This window comes from Calliphora vicina, chromosome 3 (assembly GCF_958450345.1).
Source record: "Calliphora vicina chromosome 3, idCalVici1.1, whole genome shotgun sequence".
Lineage (NCBI taxonomy): Eukaryota > Metazoa > Arthropoda > Insecta > Diptera > Calliphoridae > Calliphora > Calliphora vicina.
Genome location: NC_088782.1, coordinates 17,524,280 through 17,551,426, shown reverse-complemented (window position 1 = coordinate 17,551,426; position 27,147 = coordinate 17,524,280). Strand labels below are relative to the sequence as shown.

Sequence of the window (27,147 nt, the reverse complement as noted above, 5' to 3'; positions counted from 1 at the left end):
TTAGATTTCAGAAAAGAGAAATTTAAATGAAGCAGAAAAATGTGCATTAGACGCTTTAGTTGATCTATGCGATGCAGAAGAAGTGAGTAGGCAAAATCTAATTTTACATTTTATTTATAATAATTATATTGGAAAAACGAAAATTTTAATTTATTCTACATTTTAATATTTTCTTTATATTTTAGATCTTAAATTTTCAGAACATAATTCAAAATGATCTGCATATGGAAAATCAGACTTTAAGTATAAAGCAAATGTGCAAATTAGATGGATTCAATTGTATTCAGTTTGAAGAAATGTCCGCTTTCAATGCCACAGAAACCATTCCATTTGAAGCAAATCAAATGGAAAATGTTTCTTTAAGTGCTGATGAGGTATGCGCTTTAGAAGCTTTGATTAGCTTATACGAAGAAACCAATTTAACTGAAGTAAAGTTAGAGCCTGTCAACGAAATAATGACCTTTTTACAAAATAAAGAGGTATATAATGTTTGATTTTATGTATACATTAACTGTATTAACTTTCGGTTCTTTCCAGAATATTGATAATAATTTATGTAATAATGAACCTCATAATGTTGAAGATCAATCAAACATTGAAATTGGTGAGTGGTTTTATAAATTATATTTTATATATTTTTTTAAATATAAATATGTTTTTCTACTATTTTCTTTCATTCTATTTTTTATTAATAGATACAAAATGTGAAATTCATGCTCCAACAAATATTGCAATTGGTAAGTTATTTTACTTAAAAAAATAACAAATATTTTAGTGAAAAAAATAAAGTATATCTATTTTTTTCCACCAAAAATGTTATACTTTTTTACGAATATATATTTTTATGTCATTTTTTATAGACACGGAGACAATAATTAAGGGCAAATCTAACATTGAAATTGGTAAGTGTAATTTAACTTTTTTATTTTTTCTAACACTGCAGCCACACGATCAAGTTTTTCTTGATAGTCTGTTTGTCAAAATTTATAAAAATTGAAAGCAGTTACGTAGGCTGCGAAGAAATTGAATGCAAATACGTTTCAATTCTTAAAAGTGTGAGTGTATTAAAACTTGAAAGACAAAACTTGATCGTGTAACCCCCAAGTAAAATAAATTTCTAATTATATTTTATTTCAATTAATACTTATTTTGTAGGTCAAGGTCAAGGTCATAGTAATGCAAGACAAAACTATGCAAATATAGAGACCATTTTAACCAATTTCGTTGATCAATTAAAAGGTATGTTTGAAAAACTTTTGGAAAAATTTTCTGTTCCAATTAAAAATAATACAAATAAATTAATAGTAGAAAAAGAATATAGTATTCATAATCACAAAGAATGTGATGAATTACATGACAGTGAACTAAATGTACTAAATAATAATGCAAATAAAAGCGACTGTAGCATTTTTAATTTAGATTCAATTAAAAATGAAAATAGTTTAAACAACAGTTTAAATAATGTTTTAAATAGCAGTAATGTTACACTAGGTCCTTTCGAGGCATCAGATAGAAGTTTAAAGGTAGAAAAGTTTCAAGAGTACAGAAAGAATCCTAATCCAAAGGAAACTTTAAGTATAAATGTAGAACGTTCTGAAGTTGTGGCAACAAAGCGATCTAGACATTTTAAAAACAGTATTTATGATTGTGAATTTAAAATTTCTCCTAAACTCATTTTTGAAGCCAAAGATGATTTAAAGTTAAATTTAGCTAAAAATAAATTTGTACTTGACGTCATTCGCGAGGAATATTTAAAAATAAATAATGCATGTATTATAGCATTTTATAGTACCAAACAGTTAGCGTCGGGCTTGCTAGTATATGGCTACTGTACCTTTACTGGTTGTTGCAAGTATAGATTTAAAATAAATTTAGATGGAAATGTTGCTGTGTATAAAACTGGAAAAGTTTTTCATGCAAAAGGTGAAAAACGCGTTGCGCAGATTCGAGGTGTAACTCGTAAAATAGTAAAAAAAGCTTTACGTGGAAAAAAACCCTATCTGTATAGAAAAAAGCAGATTCTTAATGCATCTGATGACATTGCAAAAAGTGGAAATATGCAAAATATACAAAACCTTCATACTTTGCAGAAATGTAGTTCTGAAGGAAACTCAGATGCTTGGCTTCATAAAGAAGCGTTTCAGGACGTATTTTTAATGCAGCAGGAGAAATACAAAGATTATATTCAATATCTAGCATCACCTCTAACCATATATTGTTGGGGAATAGCTACTTTTATAACATTTGCCGAAAATAAAGAAATACTTAAAGACGCCAATTATACTATTCATTTCGATGCATCCGGACAAAGTATACGCCAAATTGAATGTGCGCAGAAACGTATATTGATCTATAAGATAGTTATACGAGTAAAGAAGCTGAAAATGATAATTCCAATTGTAACGGCCATTCTTTCGCGTCATACTCTATATGATATATGTTCAATTTTGGAAAAATTGAAAATGTTTTGCATCGATAATAACTTCAAGTGGCCATTCTTTGAGAGAGTTTGCACAGATGTCAGTTATGCTCTATTTGGCGCAGTTTTAAAATGCTGCAACAATGAAAATATTTCAGAATATCTAGTGAGTTGCTTTCAACATTTGGCAGATCCAAATTCAAATAAGAAACCTAAAGTCATAGTACAATGGTGTAAATCCCATTATATACATATAATGTGCAAAGACTTAAATAATAAAATGGGTAAACATAATACTCTGCGCCACCTTCTTAAACATGTTTTGACTATGGCATTTGACCTCAAAACATTGGAAGAGTGTAAATATTGGTTCAAACACTTATTTATTGTTCTACTCTATCCCAAAAGAAACTACATATTCATGGAGAGCCTTAAAGTTCTACGAAATAATATATTGGACATCGATGAAATTGATTATGAAAACCTCAATCTGATTGATGAAGAAGAAATAAGCAATTTAGAATCAATTGCAAACCGAAGTCCGTTTAAAAAAGTATTTTTAAAAATATATGAAGATATATGTAATGACATTAGAAATCTATCTGTGAAAGGCGAGGATAATGAATACAAAAATGAAGATATATGTAACTTTGTTATTAATAAATATTGTCCGTTTCTTCCAATGTGGACAAATATAATGGGAATTTTAGTGGATCCTTCCGGAGATCATCTGAGCAATGCACCAGTTGAATTTAGCTTCTTTTTGCAGAAGTATATTCTTTTAGATAATAATAAATCATTGCGACCTGGAGACTTTATAAAAATTGATCGTACAGATAACATAACTACATTAAAAGATCTACGATATAAGTACGATATGTTTGAAGAAATAGGTAACAATGCAGCAAAATCTAAAAAACATTCAAAGAAATTAGAAACAAACAACACTTTGACACAAGAAGAGGGATGGGATAAACTAAATCCAAGAAAACAAAATGCTATAAATCCAAAGCACTTGTTTGCAGCAAAACGAAACAAAAAATTTGATCAACTAAAAGAAGACGTACAAGATATATTGGTTGAATCGGAAAATAGTCGAATGAACAATGAACACACATACTGTGCTCCAAGTTTTACGTCACAATGTAACAAAAAAGAAAAAGTACAATGTTACTTTTTCAGATATAATGATTTATTTAGTTCGATATATCCTACATTGAAACAACTCGATATCGGTTTCTATAATTTCATCGACAGTGAAGATTGGAAATCCTTGAATAAAGGATGTATGTTGACAAATTTTGTTGTGGATTGTGCAATATTTGGGTTTATTAAAGAAAATTCCAAGAATGTTTTAAGCCTACCATGCCAAATAAATGAAATAAATATTGAAAAGGTTAATAAACTGATTTCGCTTAATCCTGAGTTGCTGTTTATTCCAATTTTACAAAATTCCCATTTCAATCTTTGCATTTTAAATCCTATGACACAAGAATTTTTCTTTATTGATTCTCTTTATGATGATAGCGGAAAATCGCATTATAATAAGTTCATATCAAATGCCTCCAAAAGCAAATGGAAATTTAATAAAATTTTGGAAAGAACAAAGCAGGACGATGCTGTGAGCTGTGGTATTTTCGTAATTTTATACGTTTTACGTTTTATAAAAGGCGAAAACATGACAAACTTACCACTTCCCAATCAGTTTAGGGATAAAATCAAATCAATATTAATTAAATATGCTGACGATTGTTCAAAGTTTTGTTGCCACTGCGGAAATTCTAAAAAATCTAAAACAAAATGTGCTACCTGTAATTATAGAGTTTGTAAAGACTGTATAAATTATAAGTACGCAAATTGGTTCACTGTATGTAAAATATGTAGAGATAGTATTTTTAACTGAAGAAGTGTGTTAGATATGCCAAAAGCCATCAATAAAATAATATTATTTAATTATTTATTTATATTATAAAATACATTATTTTAATTTGCATGATAAAAATGAGTGAAACAAAATCACACTTCCATGAAAACACTCATAAAATAATGGCTATTGCATGATTAAATAAAGGCATAAAGTAGTTAGTATTATTAATTAGTTAGTAGTTATTTATAAATTATTCAACTGATGGTTTAGGCCTATTGGGGATGCCAGCCATTTAAAATAATTGGCAACGCGCTTAGTGTAGTACCTCAGTGGTGGTGTGGAAATCTACACAATTATTCAAATAAATTTTTCTGAAGAAACATATTTTTTGGAAAATATTATGTAAATAAATATACATTTTATGCAAATAAATTATTTGGCGCAAAACATTTTTGTGAAAACACATTTTTGGTGAAATAACATTATGGAGGAAAAACGGTGAAATTTGAAATAACATCATAGAAAAACATGTTATTGTTAAACTTAAATCATGTTTTTAGCGAAAACTATTTAATTTTTGTGAAAACACATTTTTGGTGAAATAACATTATGGAGGAAAAACGGTGAAATTTGAAATAACATCATAGAAAAACATGTTATTGTTAAACTTAAATCATGTTTTTAGCGAAAACTATTTAATTTATGAAACAATAAAACTGAAAGCTATTTTCTAATAAAACACATATAGTTATTGCCAAACTTTTGCCATAAAAATTATTTTTTTAGCGTAAAAACATTATTTTAGTTTAAAATCATGTTTTTTAGCAAAACCGAAAAATATTTCATTGATGTCTTCACATATTTTCAATAAAATTAAAACAAGATTTTACTTAATAAAACATGTTTGTTTTCTTCTAATAAAACACATATTGTTGAAAATTATTATTTTATCCTAAAATCACATTTTTTAGCGAAAAGTATTTAATTTATGAAATCATATTTTCAAAACATTAATGCTTTTGTTGGAAAAACAATAAAACATGAAAGCTATTTTCTAATAAAACACACAAGTTATTGTTATTTTCAATAAAATTAAAGTTTTGGTTCAAAAATCAAGATTTTACTTAATAAAACATGTTTGTTTTTTCTAATAAAACACATATTGTTATTGTCAAACTTATGCCATGGAAATTATTATTTTATCCCAAAATCATGTTTTTTAGCGAAAACTATTTAATTTATGAAATCACATTTTCAGTAAAATAAAGGCTTTTGTTGAAAAAACAATATTATGCTTTTTCTAATAAAACACATATTTTTATTGTCAAACGTATGTGATAATAATGATTATTTTAGTGTAGAATTATTATTTTAGCTTAATAACATGTTTTTAAGCTAAAAAAAAAACAGAATATTTCATTGATGAAATCACAAGTATTCAGTATAATTAAAAATCGTCAAATTGACCATTAATCGTCAATTTGGCAACAGTGAATGTAGCGATTAATTAAATGGTTGCCATACATTATTGATGTTGCCATACATTACTTATGTTGCCAGTTAATATATAAGAACGAATGGAATGAAATTCACCATGAACAGTATTACCGTCAGATTATAAAATTGCTAAAATGTTTTTTAGCGATTTTACCAATTTTATAAAGTTTGTTAGTATATAACTTCTAAACCCAAGTCTCTTGGAAAATAATCTATATCATTGTAGATTCGTATTTTAGTTCCCTATCGATGACTCTTAGCGAGATATGTGCACGCGGGACAGTTTCAAAGTTATTTATGAAAATATAATTAGTATTTATTTTAGCGATTTTACCAATTTTTCAAAGATTGTTGGTATTTATCTTCTAAACCAAGTCTCTTGGAAAGTAATGTGAATCACTATATGTTTGTATTTTAGTACTCTATTGATGAATCCTAGCTAGATATGTGCACGCGGACTAGTTTCAAAGTTATTAATGAAAAACTATATTTTATATTTTTTAGCGATTTTACCAATTTTATAAAGTTTGTTAGTATATAACTTCTAAACCCAAGTCTCTTGGAAAATGATCTATATCACTATAGATTCGTATTTTAGTTCCCTATCGATGACTCTTAGCGAGATATGTGCACGCGGGACAGTTTCAAAGTTATTTATGAAAATATAATTAGTATTTATTTTAGCGATTTTACCAATTTTTCAAAGATTGTTGGTATTTATCTTCTAAACCAAGTCTCTTGGAAAGTAATGTGAATCACTATATGTTTGTATTTTAGTACTCTATTGATGAATCCTAGCTAGATATGTGCACGCGGACTAGTTTCAAAGTTATTAATGAAAAACTATATTTCATATTTTTTAGCGATTTTACCAATTTTATAAAGTTTGTTGGTATATAACTTCTAAACCCAAGTCTCTTGAAAAATAATCTATATCATTGTAGATTCGTATTTTAGTGCCCTATCGATAACTCTTAGCGAGATATGTGCACGGGTGATAGTTTCAAAGTTATTAATGAAAAACTATATTTTATATTTTTTAGCGATTTTACCAATTTTATAAAGTTTGTTAGTATATAACTTCTAAACCCAAGTCTCTTGGAAAATGATCTATATCACTATAGATTCGTATTTTAGTGACCTATCGATAACTCTTAGCGAGATATGTGCACGCGGGACAGTTTCAAAGTTATTAATGAAAAACTATATTTCATATTTTTTAGCGATTTTACCAATTTTATAAAGTTTGTTGGTATATAACTTCTAAACCCAAGTCTCTTGAAAAATAATCTATATCATTGTAGATTCGTATTTTAGTGCCCTATCGATAACTCTTAGCGAGATATGTGCACGGGTGATAGTTTCAAAGTTATTAATGAAAAACTATATTTTATATTTTTTAGCGATTTTACCAATTTTATAAAGTTTGTTAGTATATAACTTCTAAACCCAAGTCTCTTGGAAAATGATCTATATCACTATAGATTCGTATTTTAGTGCCCTATCGATAACTCTTAGCGAGATATGTGCACGCGGGACAGTTTCAAAGTTATTAATGAAAAACTATATTTTATATTTTTTAGCGATTTTACCAATTTTATAAAGTTTGTTAGTATATAACTTCTAAACCCAAGTCTCTTGGAAAATGATCTATATCACTATAGATTCGTATTTTAGTGCCCTATCGATAACTCTTAGCGAGATATGTGCACGCGGGACAGTTTCAAAGTTATTAATGAAAAACTATATTTCATATTTTTTAGCGATTTTACCAATTTTATAAAGTTTGTTAGTATATAACTTCTAAACCCAAGTCTCTTGGAAAATAATCTATATCATTGTAGATTCGTATTTTAGTGCCCTATCGATGACTCTTAGCGAGATATGTGCACGCGGGATAGTTTCAAAGTTATTAATGAAAAACTATATTTCATATTTTTTAGCGATTTTACCAATTTTATAAAGTTTGTTAGTATATAACTTCTAAACCCAAGTCTCTTGGAAAATAATCTATATCATTGTAGATTCGTATTTTAGTGCCCTATCGATGACTCTTAGCAAGATATGTGCACGCGGAATAGTTTTGGTTTTATCAATAAAAATATTAAATTTTATATGATTCAAATAACTGTGTATTATTGATCATATAGTTCAAATGCCGAAAGTGACCAACACAGAATTTGATTATAGGGCTATTGTACTTTTGATTCCCAGTTTTTAATTTTAATTAGCTTCAAAATTGTCCTGTTGGTGATTACATTAATTTAACTAAATTTTGTTCTTTTATTGTTTACATTTTTTATGTATTTCGAACAAAATGTAAACAAAAGTACTTTTTTTGCAACTCTGTAAAAAAAGTTTGCCAAAAAGGCCTGTTTGTTTTCTTCAGCTGCGTTAAACAATATAGAAACGTCAAAATTTTTATCGAATTAATAATTTGTGCAAAAAAAAGCTCTAATTAAAAATATTGTTTTTAACTGTTTTAGTGTAAATTACATTTAAATAATTTCGATTTAAATTAATTTAATGACAAAATAATAAAAGGCAAACAAAACTAATAACAAACTCTTTAATTTAAAATGTGTTTATTTTTAAAAAAAAAAACAAAACAATAATTAATGATTATAACAAAAATACATTTAATTATCAATTTTGCAGTTCTAGAAACATACAAAACACACATACCAGAAAACCACTAGACGGGGGAGACGAATGTGTGGAAAACCTAAAGTGTATAAAAGAATTGAAAAAACTATCAAATTGCAGCGTAGAATAAAAACAATTATTGTTGGTCTACAAAGATAATAGGAATTTGAAACAATGGCCATATATTGTTGGGGCAATACCGCCCATGGAGAATTAGGTTTGGGTGGTATTGAAGAGGAACAGGTAGGTTTTATTAAGTTGTGTGGTAATTGTTTATATGTATTTATATATGTATTTGTAGATTTTAATGCCAAGAAAAATGAACTGGAGTCCACCAGATTCATATGTGAAACAAGTTAGCTGTGGCCGCTGGCATACACTATTTTTGACTTCAGATGGCAAGATATTTTCATGTGGCAGCAATGACAATGGCCAGCTGGGGCATGAATTACCAACGAAAAGGCCACGTATGTCACCGTTTAGTATGTACTGATGTCTCATCAACAAAAAATGCTTATAATTCATTATTAAAATTATAATTCAGTTTTACCCTTCACCATGGGGATAAGGGTATATTATTTTAAATTTGTCATTCCGTTTGTTATTTTTCGAGTCCGAACGTATTCTTTTATTTTAGGCTGTAACCAAACCTAATATTCGGCCAAAACATAAATATTCGTACTAATTCCAAAAAAAAACGAAACTTTTAAGAAAATGTACTTTTGCTGTTTTCGAAATAATTTAGCATGTCTCAACTCAACATCCATCCTGCAATACTCGCTTTACGTAATAGAGTATATATTTTCACCATATAGTATATACGCATGTTGAAACGTTTCGAAATAACTAAATACAGGCATGATTAATACATCAATATGTCCGCTAGGTTGCTATTTATATTTGTTTAACAAACATTTTTTTCTTACAAAATTTTATTAAACCAATTTTTTTTAACATTTTGTTTTTCACCAAAAGTTCGTTTTAATGTTTATCTTACAGCACTCTTACTTGTTAAAAATTTATTAGTTTTCTTAGACATTAGGTCTTAATCCGAAATCGAAAATTCGGCCGAATTCTAGTTTATTTTTAAAGCAATTTCAAGTTTAAAAAATTGTAAATCTCTAAATTCAATGAAATTTAATTTACAAATTTTGCCAGAACACTAGCTGAAACTCGATTTTTTGTACTAATTCGAAACCGAATATTCGGTTGAACTCTAGTTATTTTTAAAGTATTTGCAATCTTAAAAAGTATGAGCAATTCTCTAAATATTTCAAATTGTAAATTAGCAATAATGTATTAGTAATGTACAAATTATTTCGAAAGTGGGGATAACCCCAATTTGTGTATGTCAGCTTTCTTTTAGATTGTTTTTTTTTAGCTTTAGTAAGCTTACAATCTAAAATAAATTAAATAAATAAAAATAAAACAGTCACGAATTCAGGTCAATTTTGGGGAGGGGGTGGGTTTGTTAAATTAAGTAAAATTTATTTTACATTTCTCTTTGTTTCCCATTTTATATTAAAACTTCGTTTCCCCCCTGAATACGCGCCTATGCTAAAGAAAATTGTATAAACAGATTTGTTAATTACATTTTATGGTGAAGGGTATTATATGAATTAAAAATACAGTTTATTAAAAAATATCTTTGATTTAGTAGCATATGTAAAATATATATTAATTGTGATTTAATTTTTTATATACTTTTCATGTTTCAACCAACTGCATGTTGATCACTGATCATTATCTCCCTTATCTGCCAAAAATTATACATTTATAAATAATAATACAAATTTTGAATATCTCATTTCTTTTTTAAACTAACCAGAGTTAATAACAGAATTGGAAAATTATGTTATAACAAGTATAAGCTGTGGATCACGTCATTCAATGGCTTTAAATGAATGGGGTCAAATTTTCACTTGGGGTCATAATGATTATGGCCAATTGGGCATAACGAATTGTCCTGATGTGGTTACACAACCGAAAATTGTGCGAAATTTAGTTTCCAAACATGTAGTACAAATAGCTTGTGGCAGTAATCATAGTTTGGCCTTAACAAATTGTAAGTATTGAAAGCTGCTTTTAAAATATCAGTAAATAAATATTTTGTTTATTTTTTGTTTGCTTTCTAGGTGGTGAATTATATGCTTGGGGTTCTAACATTTATGGTCAATTGGGTGTGGCTTCCACCAGCGATCTGGTGCATTCAAATGTGCCTCGTTTAATTACTTCTTTACAGGGCATACCCATAGCCTTTATTATATGCGGTGGCAATCATTCGTTTGTTATCTCCAAATCTGGAGCTGTTTTTGGCTGGGGCCGTAATAATTGCGGTCAATTGGGACTTAATGATTACGTTAATCGTTGTTATCCCACCCAGTTGAAAACATTGCGCAGTTTAGGTGTTCGTTATATTGCCTGTGGCGATGAATTTTCCGTGTTCCTAACAAATGATGGTGGTGTTTTCACTTGTGGTTCTGGCAGATATGGCCAATTGGGTCATGGCTGCAGTTCGAATGAAGTTTTACCTCGTATGGTTGTAGAACTGATGGGCAGTATGGTGACACAAATTGCCTGTGGTACAAAACACACTTTAGCATTAGTGCCTTCTCGTGGTCGTGTTTATGGGTTTGGTTTAGGCTGTGCCGGCCAGCTGGGTACACGTGTAACGAATAGCTCACTGATACCACAAGTGGTATTGGGTCCGTGGGTAAGTAATATTTTGTTAACCTTCACCATGAGTGATATGTTTGTAATTTCTACATTTTTCCAAATTTGTTATACCCTCCCTTTACAATGTATGAGTGCGACTCCATAAAGTATATATATCCTGGATCGTTTCGAATGGCGATGTCGATATAGCAATGTCCGTCTTTACAAACCTACAAACATCATTGATACATTAAGATATCGGGAAAAATCTTGGTTCGGTTGCTATTTAAAATGGGGAAGAAATATACGAAAAAATCTCGAATACCTCAACCTATTTTTCATCAGAAATTTTTGTTTTATCCAAAATTTTTTTTTGGCCATAACTATTTCAACAAAATTAGGGTTTTCGGCAAAAAAAAAATTTCCCAAAAAATTGTTTCAAAAAAATGTTTTCCCTAAATTTTTTTTCACCAAACAATTTTTATACCCCAACACATTTTTCATTTCCGACCTCTGTCTGCCTGTTGTTTCACCAATTTTTTTTTTCAAATAAAAAAAATGTTCAACAAAAAATTGTTTTTAGCACTCTATTTGTTTGGTTTTAATCTTTATCTTTAAGGCCCTAATTTTGTAAATCACGTCACCAAAGTGATATTTATATGGAAAGCAAAAACAAAATTTCAAAAATTTTAAAAATTTGTTTTTGTTTTATATACAAAATTTTCAAATTATGAAAGGCAAATCAACGCTTGAATTTTGGTGCGTTTGTTCTGTTATGAATTTGTATATAAAACAAAAACAAATTTTTCAAATTTTTTAAATTTTGTTTTTGCTTTCCATATAAATATCACTTTGTGACGTGATTTACAAAAGTATACATTGGTGAAGGTTTTAAATATTTTTTTTAATATTTCATTATTTAAAAACTCATTAAATGCTTGTCATTTTTAAAATTTATAGGTTTCTCCAAGCGGCCAAGCCTTAATAGAATCAAATATATCCGAAGATGTAGAAACATCATACATAATTAAACAAATATTTTCGGGTGGTGACCATTCACTAGTCACTTGTACCTATTATGAGGATAAAATACCTGCCGTCGATTGTCGGGTATACGAGTACGTTTTGTTAATTTAAAATTGTTTAATTGTTTTCTTAAATCTACAACTTCTTCCACTTTTAAGTATAAAAACTCAGGTGCTGTTCTTAACGGAAGAATCAACTGAACAAATCTCACGTGTTGAAAATGATTGTACGGTCGATATGGATCTTTTATCATTGGTGGAATTAGTCTTTAAAAGTCAAGCCTGTCTGAATGCCTCATTTTTATTGGCTGACTATCGGCATTTTTGTTGTACCTCAAAACATCATGGGATCGATTTGAAATCAGCGGAGAAAGCCTTTCACTATTTGCGTAAAGTTGAAAATGAGAGTTTAAAATCGTTGGTAAGTAACTGGATTTCTGAATTATTTTCATGAGAAAATTTTACTAAAATCTGAATTTATACATATATTTGTTGTAGTTTATGAAATTTTGAGTTAAATTTACTTAATAATACCGATTAATTACTAACATGACGGAAAAATATATTTTTATTTTATTTGTTCCAAGTAATATAAAAAGCCTATATACAAATAGTATGTCGCTTTATGAATATCGCGTGACAAATCATACTAAAGCTTGTAAAACAAATGAACACATTTCATGAAGACAACTCTCTATTGATAGCTTAATAGACAATATGGTTATCAAACGATAGGCATTTCAAAAGCATTCGATTTAAAAATGTTCAACAAAATCTTGTTTATTTTTAGATTTGGGATAAGATTACCAATGAATTGTTAAGCTCTTTGACACCCTCCCCCGCTGATGTTGAGACTTTAAGAGTTTATATGCTGTTGCCATTCTATCATGAATTTGTTAATTCCAAAAATTATGAAAAGCTACATATACCATTTAGCAAAGCCGTGCTCAGTTTAACGGATATACCCAAAAAAATTGTGGGCATGTGGTGGTCTCAATTGTCGGCCGATTGGTTTGAACATTTAGTAACCTATTATAGAGATGTTGTGGCGTATATAATTAGTTTTAAGATACCTCCAATAGTGGGTAGTGCTTCACAGAAGAGGGTAAGTTTTTTTTTTTTTTTTTTGGTTTAGACATTTTCAAAATGTTTTTAAACATATATGTATTTCGATCTGTGTTTTTCAGCTTGTAAGATATAATTCAAATTTGGTGGCAGCTTTGAAAATCTTAATTTACTTTCATCAAATCAATAAAAATGCACGCAAAGATAGATTACCTCATAAAATATTTATCTGGCCTGAGTTAACTGAATTTGTGGATATACAACAAGAGTATGTGCACTGGTTAATGGAAAAAAATGTAGGTTTTTAAGCTAAATGTTTGTCCTTTTTTAAATTATAGAATGTATGATTAAAAATACTTGTTTTATATTTAGCGTGATGCGTTTAATATTTGCAATTATGGTTTCCTTTTTGATGCTGCTACAAAGACAACTCTTTTACAAACCGATCAAGCCTTACAAATGCATCAGGCCATGCGGAATGCCACCAATGATGTAAGATTTCCTATATAAACTCCAGGCATTACTGACATTAAATTTATGCTCTTTATTACATTTAGAGTTTCCTTAATATGATAGCATTTGGAACGCCCATCTCACAGTTTATCGTTTTAAATGTTACACGCGAAAATCTGGTACAAGACACCATACGTGAAATAGCTCAATACAATACGAGTGATTTGAAAAAGCCTCTCAAAGTGAAATTCAGCGGCGAAGAGGCCGAGGATGCTGGTGGTGTACGCAAAGAATTCTTTATGTTGCTTTTAAAAGATCTCATCGATCCAAAATATGGCATGTTTAAGGAGTACGATGATTCACGTGTTGTCTGGTTTGCCGATGTTACATTCGAAACCGAAACTATGTACTTTTTAATTGGTGTAATTTGTGGTCTAGCCATATACAATTTTACAATTATTAATTTGCCATTTCCTTTGGCCTTGTACAAGAAACTCTTAAATTTTGATGTCGATTTAAGTGACTTGAGAGAACTATCACCCATCTTGGCTAATTCTATGCAACAGATATTGGACTATGATGGTGATGATTTTGAGGAAACATTTGATTTACATTTCGAAATATCTAGAGATATTTTTGGAGAAACCAAAAGCGAACCCTTAAAGCCAAATGGTGAAAATATTATGGTGACTAAGGAGAATAAGTAAGATTGAGCGCAGAGATATTCAATTGTTGGATATATTTATGCACATACAAATAAGATTTTTGTAATTTTAATTCAAATATTTCTCTTTAGACAGGAATTTGTTGATTTATATGTAGATTTCATTTTCAATAAGGCTGTAAATGATCAATATAAAGCTTTTCAAAATGGTTTCATGAAGGTAAGTTAAACTGAGTACTTTTTTTTGTATAGAATGTTAATCGTTAATCTTTGCATTTCAAGGTTTGCTCAGGTCGAGTATTAAAAATATTTCGACCAGAAGAACTAATGGCCATGGTTGTTGGCAATGAGGAGTATGATTGGAAAGCTTTAGAACTTAATTGTGAATACAAAAATGGTTACACATCAACTGATGAAACGGTATGTATCATACAAATAAATACATGTTTTGTTTGAATGCTTTTTTATATCCTGTATGTTGAAATCAACTTTGCAAAGTTCCCCCAATAAGTTAAAAACATGATTGTTTATTCTAGATTAAATGGTTTTGGGAGGTATTTCATAGTTTACCCTTAACTGAGAAAAAGAAATTTTTGCTGTATTTAACCGGTAGCGATCGTATACCTATACAGGGCATGAAAGCCATTCGAGTAAGTAGATATTAAAACATCATCTAATTAATTTCAAATTTAATCAAAATTATTCTTTATAGATTTGCATACAACCCACAAATGATGATAAATTTTTACCGGTTGCCCATACCTGCTTTAATTTATTAGATTTGCCACGTTACAACACCAAGGAACGTCTGAAATATAAACTTTTACAGGCCATTCAACAAACTCAGGGTTTTAGTATAGTATAACACATAACCACGCCCCATATACACAACTTTGCTTGGTGGTTTTTCTTTTGCTACATATTTTATAGCAGCACCCACGTCAATCATCATCATCTAATCGGATGTAATAATTTAGTTTTATTATTTAAGGCAATTGAATGAATTTAGAATGACAATATTGTTAACATGGTTTTTATAAAATATTTATTTTGGCATCTTAATTACAATTAATTACTGCTGCCTTTTAAGTAGAGACACTTATGAAAGAACAGAGGAGACAAGGAAGGAGGTCTATGGATAAAAAGAATTTTGCTTATACGACTGATAATAATTTTTTAAAAACAACAATAAAATATAATATATTATATTGAATAAAAATTTATATGCATTTTGAAAATTAAAATTTAGCTTTTTATTGGATGAACAAATTTCAGAGTAGGGTAGTTATTCGAGTTTAGTTTTTATAGAACAAAAGTTTATAATTTTTTTAATTATTCGTTAAAATTTTTTTTTAAATTTTCTCGATTATTCGATCGATTTTGTCTTCCATTTCGGAACAACAATGGGTCAATTTCGGGGAAAATATTTTATTATAATTACTCTGTAATTTACTCAAAATATTTTATATGTAAAAGTTCTATTGTAAATATCAACATACCACTACTGAGAAACAGAATATGGGGAACCAATCCAGCAAAAATGCGGTAATGACTTGCAATTACTGAATAACTTACTTTTCAATGACTTCTTTATACCGCCTGCATTACTTAGAAGTAGTGTGGTAATGACTGACATTTAATCACATTTAACCAAATTCATAATTAAATCTTTAAAAAACTCTTTATTTATATTGATTACATTTTTGTTAATTCAAATTGATTTAAACATTTTTTCTTCATCAATTAAATAAAGAAAGAATTGGATAATTTTGAAATTTATGATCGTCTCGACTACTGATATCCATTGTTTTTTGATAGTTAGTGAATATAGTGTCAATATATAATTTAAATTAAATATCAGAGTTAAAACAAGAAAAATATTTTTTTTAATAAAATGTGATAAGTCCACTAAAAAACAAGTAAGAGAGCTATATTCGGCTGTGCCGAATCTTATATACCCTTCACCAAATTATACTTTAAAATAATTTTTTTAAAATATTTTTAGGTAAACAAAATTTAAAAAATTGTTTGAAAAAAAATTCGGGTTAAAAAATATTTTTCCCGATTTTGACCCATTGTAGGTCCAACTTACTATAGCCTTATCTACATCGATGCAATGGACTTTGAAATATCTTTCATTAGATATCCATATTGTCTATATTAATGACTTAGTAATCCAGATATAGATCAAAAATCGAGGTTGTCCCGGTTTTTTGCTCATATCTCTGTTATTTATGGACCGATTTTGCTGATTTTAAATAGCAAACTTCTCGAAAGCATGTCTGACAGAATTATTGAAGATTTGGATCCCGAAGATATCTGGGGTCTTCAGAAAATTGATTTCAACAGACAGACAGACGAAGATCTTTGAATCTAAGGGTAGGAAGATAGTTGCCCATGCGGACAAGGTTGTGATTCTGTTCAAGGGAAAGTTTCTTTCGACAATAAGCGAAATCTTGCAGGTGTCGCTAGGTGACCTCTTATTCTCATTGAATAAGAATACTTAGGAAAGGGATCTCAATGTCTAGTTCACATGCAGGAATTTTATTGTTAAGAATTGTGGACTACGACCAGGCATGGTAAACTGGATTCACACATCGGTTGTTAGGCACATTATTACTTATGGTTGCACGGTTTGGTGAGAGACAATGAGAAAGAGTAGTTATAGGAAGATTCTCAGTAAAGTTCAAAGATGTGTTTCCTTTGGCATAACGGGTGCCATCGGTAGCACACCTTAGGCAGCATTGGATATAATCATTAATTTACTGTCAATATTCAGGGACTCTGCGAACCAATCCTGGTGTAGGGTGTCCAGGGTCTTCATTGGTAAATGGGATACGGGGGCACAGGACTTCTGTGTAGAACGTGTGAGGATATTGAGGAACTAGGGACTATGTAACTGTCCTAGATTACAGGGTCTCAGGCAAAAATGGCTAGGGGAAGATTCCATGATGAACTGGGGGAAATAGATAGATATACAGCCCAATTATGAATAAAAATTCCGCGGGAGTTTTTTTCCCCTTTTCCCATTTGTATACCCTTCACCTTGGTGAGAAGATTACTAAGTCATTAATATAGACAATATGGATATCTACAATGGGTCAAAATCGAAAAAAATATTTTTTAACTCGAATTTTTTTTTCAAAAAGTTTTTTTTTGCTAAATATTAAAATAAAATAAAAAATTAAGAAAATTTAAAAAAAAAATTTAAAATTTAAGAAATTTTTTTTAAATTTAAAAAAAAAACAATTCGAAAAATTTTTTTTCCAAAAAAAGAAAAAAAAATTCGAAAAATTTTTTAAATATTTAAAATTTTTATTTTGAAGTATAATTTAGTGAAGGGTATATAAGATTTGACACAGCCGAATATAGCTATCTTACTTGTTCCTATTCAAATTCAATGGGAAAAACTCCCGGAGAATTTTTTATTTGTAATTGGACTGATAATCTAGGTAATGTTTTAGGCTTTAATAGGGGAATAGGTTGGCTATTTTAGGTAACAGGAGCCTGAGAAACCCAGTATTTACTTATTTCCTGTCCTTTTTTTACTGGGTTTATCACTTTATTTCTCTTTATATCACCAGACTTTCTGCTTTTCTTTCCAACTTCATTTCTTCTCTTCACATCTATTTATGGGTCGATCAGGAATGGCAATCGTACTTCAGTTTCTTGAATATCAATTTTTTTAAAAAAAAAAATTTGAAAAAAAATGGCTTAAAAAATAATACACATTATCATTTTAAAGATATAGGAAAGTATTAGATTATAAGCAATTGGTTGGGTTTATTTTAGACATTAAATTATTTTGAAAATAAACTTAAATTTGGGCTATTTAAAGCTAAACTATTTTGTATTTTGCATAAATGTTTAAAATTCTAGTTTGGCATAAAAACTCGTTGTTTAAAAATTAGTTTTTAAAATGGAGCAGCTTTTTCCGGTACTATTATACGAGTTTCTATAAACGCTCCTTGTTGGCTCGAGGTAGTTTTTCCTAGAAAATTTACGTCTATTTATGACTTTAAAACGAAAAATCAGTTTTAATTGCAATTTTTGATTTGGTTAACTGGGGGGAATTAGTGATTTTTTTTAAACAAACTCAACTTTGTCCTGAAAAATAAAACACTTTTTAAATTGACATTAAGTGCCACACAAAAATTTATTTACTTTTTTTGTTTTGTTTAGAAAGTATTACAATTTTTTAGTTTTAATTTACGATTACGATTTTTTTAATACATATATAATTATTAAATAGTAGTAGTAAGTTTTTTTTTTTTGTTTTTTTCTTTAATTTTTGGAAAATTTTCATTAGCACAAATATACTAAATTGTTTTCTTAGGCATGACATTAAAATTGTTGCCCAGTTGTTATTTTAATGTGTATGGTATAATTGATTTCTTTATTCTTGTGTGTTTTCTCAATAATTCTTGGTTTTTCAAAACGTTACATTACATACTGACTGACTGACTCATTGTTATGGAAAGAAGTGGTGGTTGGTATGATGTGGTTGGTTGATTTATGTGTTGTTTCTATACTATTTATTTGTTTGTTTCAAAATTTCGTTTATATTTATTTACTTATTATGAGTATGAGTGAGTTCTGCAAAGTTTTTTTTTTGGTTTTGGTTTTTATAGCAAAAAGGTTGCAAACATTATGTTGATGTACTATTGTACGAGTAACAGCAAAAAACTACTACATATAAAAATTGTTTAATAACTTATTTTGAATTTGTGTGTTTTTTTATTTTGTTTGGAGAGCTACTAATTGATATAAATTTTTTAAATTTTTTTTTGTTTAGTTTTAACATAAGAACAATATTATTTTCTTGGTTTTTATTAAGAGTTCAGTTTTAAATAATTAATAAAACAAGTTCATTAGTTTTGTAAATTTGGTATATAAGCAACTTAGGTGTGTAAAAAAATTAAATTTTAGCAAAAAATATATAAAATTAAAAATAAAGCCAAAAAGTTTATTAGTTTGTTTTCTTTATTTTTATTATCAATTAAAATAATTACAAAAAAGTACAACTCTAAATTTAAATTAATGCACATTGATAGAGAGAGAGTTATATATAGAGAATAGGATAAATAATAAAAAACGCATGTTTTAATTTAGTTGTGTTTTGATGGTTGAGGGAAGGAAATTTTAAATGTTTGAAAGAATTGTGTAATTTAATAGAATTACAAATTTCAATTTAAATACAATAAAAATTTCATGTACGTTTATATATATTAAACAAAACTTGTGTTTATTATTTGAAAATCTTTAAGTTTTCAAATAAAAAAGGTTTTTTACTAAATTGTTGCAATAGGAAACTATAAAAAAGAACAGTTTAAAATGCTTTAATTTTGCCAATGCATAATTATCTTATCTGCAATCTTGCTATGAATTAAAAATTGGGGTTTCCCAAAATTTTCCGGAATGAATTTTTTAAGTTCCAAAATAAACTAAATTCTTTTAAAATACATATTTTTTATACAAAATATCACATTTTCTAAAAAAAATCGATTTTTATATATATAAATGACTAATACTTTTAAAATTTTCTTAAAAAAACATTTTTAAATCCGTTTTCACAAAAAATAAGCTTTTTCGAATAAAAAACAAAAAAATGTATAGCAAAAAAATAAATTTATCAGCTAAAAAAATTAAAATTTCCGTTTTCCAATACAAGTCATATTAACGTGGATTATAAAGAATTTAGGGGGAAGTGTTTCCCCAAAATTTTGTATTGTTGTAAATTCTAAATAAACCCTGCTAATTTGACCAAGACTTTATTAATTTGTTTATTAATAAAAAAAAATTGTTTAAAAAAAATTGAATTATTTTAAAGGACGTTAAACATCGTTAATACTATATCCTAATATGGCTATAAATGATTTCTATCCGATTTCCAGATAAAAAGTTGATGATAAAGGATGTTAAAACAATCTTACCATCTAAAATATAAATTGTATTAAATATTTTATATTCTTTCAAACATTTAAACAAATTTCCCACACCTTAAAAAATCGACAGACAGATAAATAATATCTAAAAAATAGCTTTTGTCTGACAAATATGGAAAAAAAAGTATCAAAAGTATCAAATTTAGATACCAGAAATCTATAATTTGGGTTGTATTTATATATAAAATTCCCTAATATTATAGATTTCTAGCAATAAAATAGGAGAACAATAACTTACAGATCTTAAAAACAAAAATAAACATTTATCAACAAAAACACCACATGTGAACTGGGTTAGTCATAGAACTTAAATACATATATTTAGTATATAAGGAGACTATGAAAATGTCTGCCCGTTAAATATCCTTTTGTTTAGCTGAGTAGTGAGTGGTGGCATAATAAGATTTTGTTGAAAAATGTTGGACATTGTTTGGATTTTGGTGTGATTTGTTTTAACGTTAAAACACGTTGACCTGGTGACAATGTTTAGTTTATCAAGGTCTGGAAGACCATATTGACTTCATTTATTGACTATTGCTACATTTAGTGTACAAAAAAGTTGGTATTGTTTTTTTTATATAAATATTGGCTGGCGGTTTACATTTTCTCCTTTACTTGTGTTGTATACTGTCGTCCGTCCTTCCTTCTAGTTTTAAGAACGCTTCCTTTTGTTCCTTTCTATATTAGTGTTTTTTTTTATATATATTTTCTTTGTTTCAAAGTATGTTGTTTTGTTGTGTTATTTATTTTTTTTTGCGTTAGAGTGTGCTTTTTTTTAAGAATTTCCAGATTTTTTGTGAAATTATAGTAACGTACATTTACGTTTGGACTTGGGCTGCAAAACTGGACACAATACTGAACGTATAGCTTCATCGAATACAGTCTTTAAGCCTTTTTGTGTCAAAGCTGAACACTCTAAATACTTGACAGCTCCGATTTCTTTAGCCATAGCCAAACCCTGTGGATAGGTTATCGGTGCCAGTTTCTTATCACGCAACTTTTCAATGGTGTTCTTGTCATCTCGTAAATCCAATTTAGTACCCACTAATATAATGGGTGTATTGGGGCAGTGATGGCGTACCTCTGGATACCATTTGGCTCGTACATTCTCGAATGAAGCTGGATTCACCAACGAGAAACAAATTAAAAACACATCTGTCTGAGGATACGACAGTGGACGCAGACGATCGTAATCTTCCTGGCCAGCTGTATCCCAGAGGCCCAGATTGATGGGTTTAGCATCTACCATAACATTGGCCGAGTAGTTGTCGAAAACGGTGGGTATATATTCTCCCGGAAAAGCATTTGTCGTATAGCTGATGAGTAGACAGGTCTTACCGACTGCACCGTCACCCACCACGACGCACTTGATTGCTTGCATTTTAGATTTTCCTTATTCGTCGTTTTTCTTATTAGAACTTTTCGAAACTGTTGAGCTTATCAACGGAAAATTTGTGTTTATTGCAGTGTGCTTTGGTTTTTAATAAATTAAAAAATAAAATTTGTAACTTTTAAGTATAAAATATCTAAAATTTTCTTAATTTTTCTTCTTTTATTTTTTTGCACAGTAGAGAAACAATTTTTCACTTTACTAATAGTTGTCAAAGTCACTACAAAATGACGGCGTTAAACAACAGGCGATGGCTGAATTAGAGCTGCCACTTGACGAAAAATAACCATAGATTGAGATAATCGAATAACTGCTACGTATCATGTTCTAACAGCTTTTGTGATAAAAAAGAAAGAGTTATCAGGTTTTTTAATGAAATTCCAGAATAGGGATAGTACAATTAGAAGCGGAATAAAAAAGATACATAGATTGTTAAGATTAATTTTGAATAAAGTAGATCTCTAGCAACACATTAAAACAACAAAAGTTATTTGTTACATACATTAAATTAAGTGAAATTTAATATCGGCTGATGGTCTCTACCTTGGTTTAATGTGGCTATCCATCTATACGGATATGTCCAAAAAAGGGTATAGAGTGGGCGGAGGTGTCTACATTTCTGAATTAGGGATAAGAAAGTTATTTAGTCTTCCAAAAGGATGTAGTCATATATGACAACTAGATAGGTAACTGAGAGCCAAAACCCTAAGTCTGTTGTCAAAAACCTAGTTCATGAGAATGTATTGCCATGTATTTTGTTATGGTATCACCAGTATGTGTGAAAACAGTGCAATTTTTTCCATTGATATTTCTCTCTCCTTCCGCTCTATGTATATTTCTCTATGGGTGTAGTATTTTTCAGTGCGAGGTATCGGCCATTAGGACGTGTAGGCAGCGGCTAAATAATGCATATTGTGAACTTGCCCAAACAAAGTGAGGTAATGAGTCCACATGTGCTATTACGAGAATGATATTTCCTGCGTTCGGCTGTATTGCAAAAATAAAACATTGCAATAAAACAGAAAACTAAATTATATAAGATCTACATATTCATAATGAATTTTCAAATTACGGTTATCTCTGAAGTGTATATAGTATATACCGTCAATAAAATGATAAATTTAATTGTATGCTTATACAATACAATTTAATATTTTTTACCCACTAGAAGATAGTGATAACAACTAATTAAAGCCAGAAATAATAAAGCACCAATTGATGACCGTGTTCCATATTTGTTCTTCCGATGAGTTAATAGATGAAATAGCAACAATATGTATTGTCATGTACTTATATAGCAAAATAGATGATGCCTTTGTCTTAAGTATAATTTATCCAATACATATAAATGCATGGACTGTCTACCAAAGATAATGTTTGGCTTATTGACAAATAGAATTCTGGGAATTCGCGGAACGTCACAAATTTATAAATTAATATCAGGCTGGCTGTCGCAAGGCTTACTTAACCGCTTATAGTATTTACTATCTCTCAGTTAAACTTTGAAAGAAGAAAACGTATGACTTTTTCGTAGACTTTAAAGAATATCTCGTAAAGGAATCTCAACAAAAACAGTTAAATTCATAGAAGATATGTATGAAGATACAAAGGATGTCATCTGCATATAATTATATATAATCGGATATTCATGTATTCAATATTTATAGTCTGAAATCATCAGTATTTCTCAAACTATCTTCCACATAATTTATTTGCTCGAATAGATACTATATTAAACAAATCTTTTATTGTAAAATGTTATTATATAGTATAACGACTGACGACATTAGTCAAAGTCGAATGAATTTTGTATTCTTAAAAATTTTAACTGTTAATAATAATACATAAATATGTATGTATGTATGTATGTTCATATAATGCAAAAACACTACAACTGTTATCATATTTTTAAAAATCGCACGTTTTACTAAACGTGACAGTAATTCAGTGTTCCCAGATATTGTTTCATCATCAACAACATTAAAAATTAATATTAAGTGAATCATTGACGAACGAGGTCCTTGAAGTTATATTTTTAAAATTTAATTTTTTGGTTATGAAGTTTCTAGTTTTAAAAACATTTAAATCACTTGTCTTATATTTAAATTTTTTTATTTGTATCCCCTACTTTAGGTTTAAAAACCAGACGTAATACCTTTTAGGCATTCTAATTTCCCCAGTGGGATAGTGCAAAAACTAATTTCTGGTAATATCACTAAATTATAAGTAGTGTTGCCAGTTTAGGGAATTTGATTACAATTTTTCCTTCACCACTTCGGAAGAAGTCAAATGTTTATGATATTTACAACTCGAGGCCTATTTTATGAAATTTGGGAGGGTTTGGGTTTTAGAGGATGATAAGGCCTATGATGGATTTGGACGTCGACTGATTTAAGAAGGATCATTCATCTTCACATGACTTGTTAAATGAGTTTCTGTGTCCTTGAATATCGAAAAGGCATTCAATCGAACATACCACAATGGTATAATCCTTAAACTGCTGCGGATAGGATTTAATCCATTTACAGTTAGATTACTTATGAGCTTCTTCAAGGATAGACGTTTCTTTGTGCAGCTGAACCAGGTTTCGTCCCAGCGGGAACAATTTTATAGTGGAGTTCCTCAGTTTTCGATTTTAGTACCACTTCTTTATATCACTTTGGTATATGATTTTCCTCATTACTTTAATGGACAACATCAGGATTATTAATGAGTATTATGGAAATTGGGGTATAAGGGTTAACACTGGAAAATCACAGGCTATATGTCTGAGGAATGCTTCCGGCAAACGTCCTCATATTGTTATGCCACTGAGTAGACGCTTGAGATTGACTCCGGATGGCATGGAGATTCCATTTAGGGACAGGATCAGATATCTCAGTGTGAGTTTTATTAAACTCTTTAAATTTAATGAACACGCACGTACGGCAGCAGCAAAGGCGCGGCGGATCATGTCGATGTTTACTAGAATGATGATGAGTCGACACTTAAGTCGGTGGTCAAAGCTTTTGATATATAAGGCGATCATCAGGACTGTTTTACTATGTGGATTTTCTGTGTAGCTTACAATTTATTTAGATAAAATTCCACTTTAATAACTTTTATAAATAGCTAAATAATACCATCAAATATTATGATGATCGGTCCATAATAGGTCATATCTTTATAAAATCCAGAGGATTTTTGGAGATACACAAACGTTAACTGGGTGTGAAGACTAAAAAAATACTAACAACACTGATTATTATTGTTTATTAATAGTGAATAGTTTATTAAGATTTTTAGTTGATGCCAGGGAATTGAATGAGGAAGATTAGTTTTATTAAAGAAAAATGACCAGCAACGAAGTATACATTGTAGCCGCAGCCAGAACACCAATCGGTAAATTGGAATTTGTTTTTGTTTATTTATTCGTCAGTCTGTGAATGAGATCTTTTATCAAAATTTATCGTACTAAAGGCGTGAACAATACGTGTATTTTTTGTGCTAGAATAATAGTCCGTTGAAAATATGTTGAACAAAGTGTGATTTGATTCCACTAATGCAATTAGATAACTTTCTCTTTTTTTTTGGTTAACACGTTTTAACAACTTTCTTCGAATTTGTTTACTTTTCATTTAAAAGGTAGTTTCAATGGTTCGTTGTCAAAATTAAAAGCTTCGGATTTGGGAGCAATTGTAATAAAGGATTTATTGAAAAGATCGAGTGTTGAGGCTAAAGATGTGGAAGAAGTTATTATGGGACAGGCTCTTACTGCTGGACAAGGACAAAATCCCGCCAGACAAGCTTCCTTAGCAGCTGGTTTACCCATAGAAGTGCCAGCCTATAACCTAAATATGTTATGCGGTTCCGGTTTAAAGTAAATATACATTTTTAAATAATTTGTTTAAAGTAGAAAATATTTAAAATTTGTCTTTAGAACGGTGGCATTAGGTTACCAATCCATACGTTGTGGAGATTCGAATATTGTTGTATGCGGAGGCCAAGAAAATATGAGTTTAGCTCCTCACGTCATGCATTTGCGTCAGGGCATCAAAATGGGTCCCGGCACTATGGTAGATACCATGATACACGACGGCCTTACCGATGCTATACACAACATACATATGGGCATCACAGCTGAAAATTTAGCCAAGGAATTTAATATAACTAGAGAAGAACAAGATATTTCAGCAGTACATTCACAAAATCTAGCTGAAGAGGCTCAGAAAAATGGATATTTTGCTAAAGAAATAACTCCCGTAGAAATTGTAGATCGCAAGGGTACCACAGTAATCGATAAAGATGAATATATTAAATGTGGCACTAAAATGGAAAGTTTACAAAAATTGAAACCCTGTTTTGTACCAGTAAGTTATTGAGTTAAAAGCATATTATTTAAGTAATAAATACAAAATATTATGTTACTTTTAGCAAAATGGCACTGTGACAGCCGGTAATGCCTCGGGTATTAATGATTCTGCTGCTGCAGTATTACTAATGTCTCAGCAAGAAGCAGAGAAACGCCATATCAAGCCATTGGCTAAAATTGTGGCCTGGTCTCAGACAGGCATTAAGCCGGAAGTTATGGGACTTGGTCCGGTAACAGCCGTTAAAAGTGTGGTATGAAATAAAAGCTTTTAGCTTTATAGAACAATTTAAATATTTTTTATTTTTTTTTATAGCTCGCCAAAGCAAATTGGTCTAAGGATGAGGTGGATTTATACGAATTGAATGAAGCATTTGCCGCCCAATCTTTGGCCGTCCTTAAAAACTTGGAATTAGATGCTTCCAAAGTTAATATTAATGGTGGTGCTATTGCATTGGGTCATCCGATTGGAGCCTCAGGTTGTCGTGTTTTAGTTACTTTATTATATGCTTTAGAGCGTACTGGTGGCCGTAAAGGTGTTGCTAGCTTGTGTATTGGAGGCGGCATGGGTATTGCCATGGCTGTCGAACGTCTTTAATATTTTTGTATTTACAAACATACATTCTTAAGTAATATATGTATAATGTTTCCTCTTCTGTCTATTTATTGAAAAAAGTGCTTTAAATATTTATCAACGACAATAAAAAAATGTTCTTGAACAATTTTCATAATTTCAGCAGATTTTTATTTGTGCCTCGGTACTAATATTGATAAATTCATAAAAAAAAACAAGTGGGAGCTGTATAGGTCTGTAACGAATCTTATATACCATTCACCAAGCTATAGTTTAGGATAAAGATGAAAACAAATTTTGTTTTGGGTGAAAAAAATTTTTTATGAAAGGCAATTTTTGGTAAAATTTTGACCCATTGTCGCTCCGAACTTCAATAGCGTTATATGTCGTAGGAAACGTCTATTGTTACATATGTATACACTTACAACTCATTCAAAAATGTTCAAATATTAGATGCATTAAATTACATATTTAGATTGTTCTTTTTAAGACCTAACGTATTATATTCTAATTTTCGTTATGCATATTGAGATTACATTTGAGCATGATCTTCAATTTACATATTTTAAAATCAAATTACCATACAAATAGATGTTTAA

The 27,147-nt window shown here is 29.5% G+C and overlaps 3 protein-coding genes across 4 annotated transcripts; 2 read left to right on the top strand and 1 right to left on the bottom strand.

Annotated features, from left to right (window-relative positions):
- Positions 1-8,401: 8,401 nt before the first annotated feature.
- Positions 8,402-15,535, top strand: Herc4 (HECT and RLD domain containing E3 ubiquitin ligase 4). 2 transcript variants are annotated; one of them, XM_065503165.1, is made up of 14 exons: positions 8,402-8,672; positions 8,731-8,911; positions 10,258-10,494; positions 10,565-11,142; positions 12,045-12,202; positions 12,269-12,530; positions 12,900-13,214; positions 13,297-13,470; positions 13,547-13,666; positions 13,732-14,330; positions 14,424-14,511; positions 14,574-14,711; positions 14,828-14,941; positions 15,004-15,535. In XM_065503165.1, exons 1-14 carry the CDS (start codon positions 8,604-8,606, stop codon positions 15,154-15,156), a joined length of 3,186 nt encoding a protein of 1,061 aa, XP_065359237.1. In that variant the 5' UTR covers positions 8,402-8,603; the 3' UTR covers positions 15,157-15,535. The 2 variants fall into 2 exon arrangements, with proteins under 2 accessions (XP_065359237.1, XP_065359238.1); XM_065503166.1 differs by having other exon boundaries at positions 8,403-8,672; positions 8,731-8,896.
- A 2,879-nt stretch (positions 15,536-18,414) lies between these two features.
- Rac1 (ras-related protein Rac1) lies at positions 18,415-21,826 on the bottom strand. Its single transcript, XM_065502998.1, has one exon. It carries the CDS (start codon positions 21,615-21,617, stop codon positions 21,039-21,041), a length of 579 nt encoding a protein of 192 aa, XP_065359070.1. The 5' UTR covers positions 21,618-21,826; the 3' UTR covers positions 18,415-21,038.
- Positions 21,827-24,887: 3,061 nt separating this feature from the next.
- On the top strand, positions 24,888-26,705 carry Acat2 (Acetyl-CoA acetyltransferase 2). Its single transcript, XM_065503255.1, has 5 exons — positions 24,888-25,007; positions 25,251-25,485; positions 25,546-25,975; positions 26,040-26,228; positions 26,291-26,705. The coding sequence occupies exons 1-5, from the start codon at positions 24,959-24,961 to the stop codon at positions 26,570-26,572; spliced, it is 1,185 nt and encodes a 394-aa protein (XP_065359327.1). The 5' UTR covers positions 24,888-24,958; the 3' UTR covers positions 26,573-26,705.
- Positions 26,706-27,147: the final 442 nt, after the last annotated feature.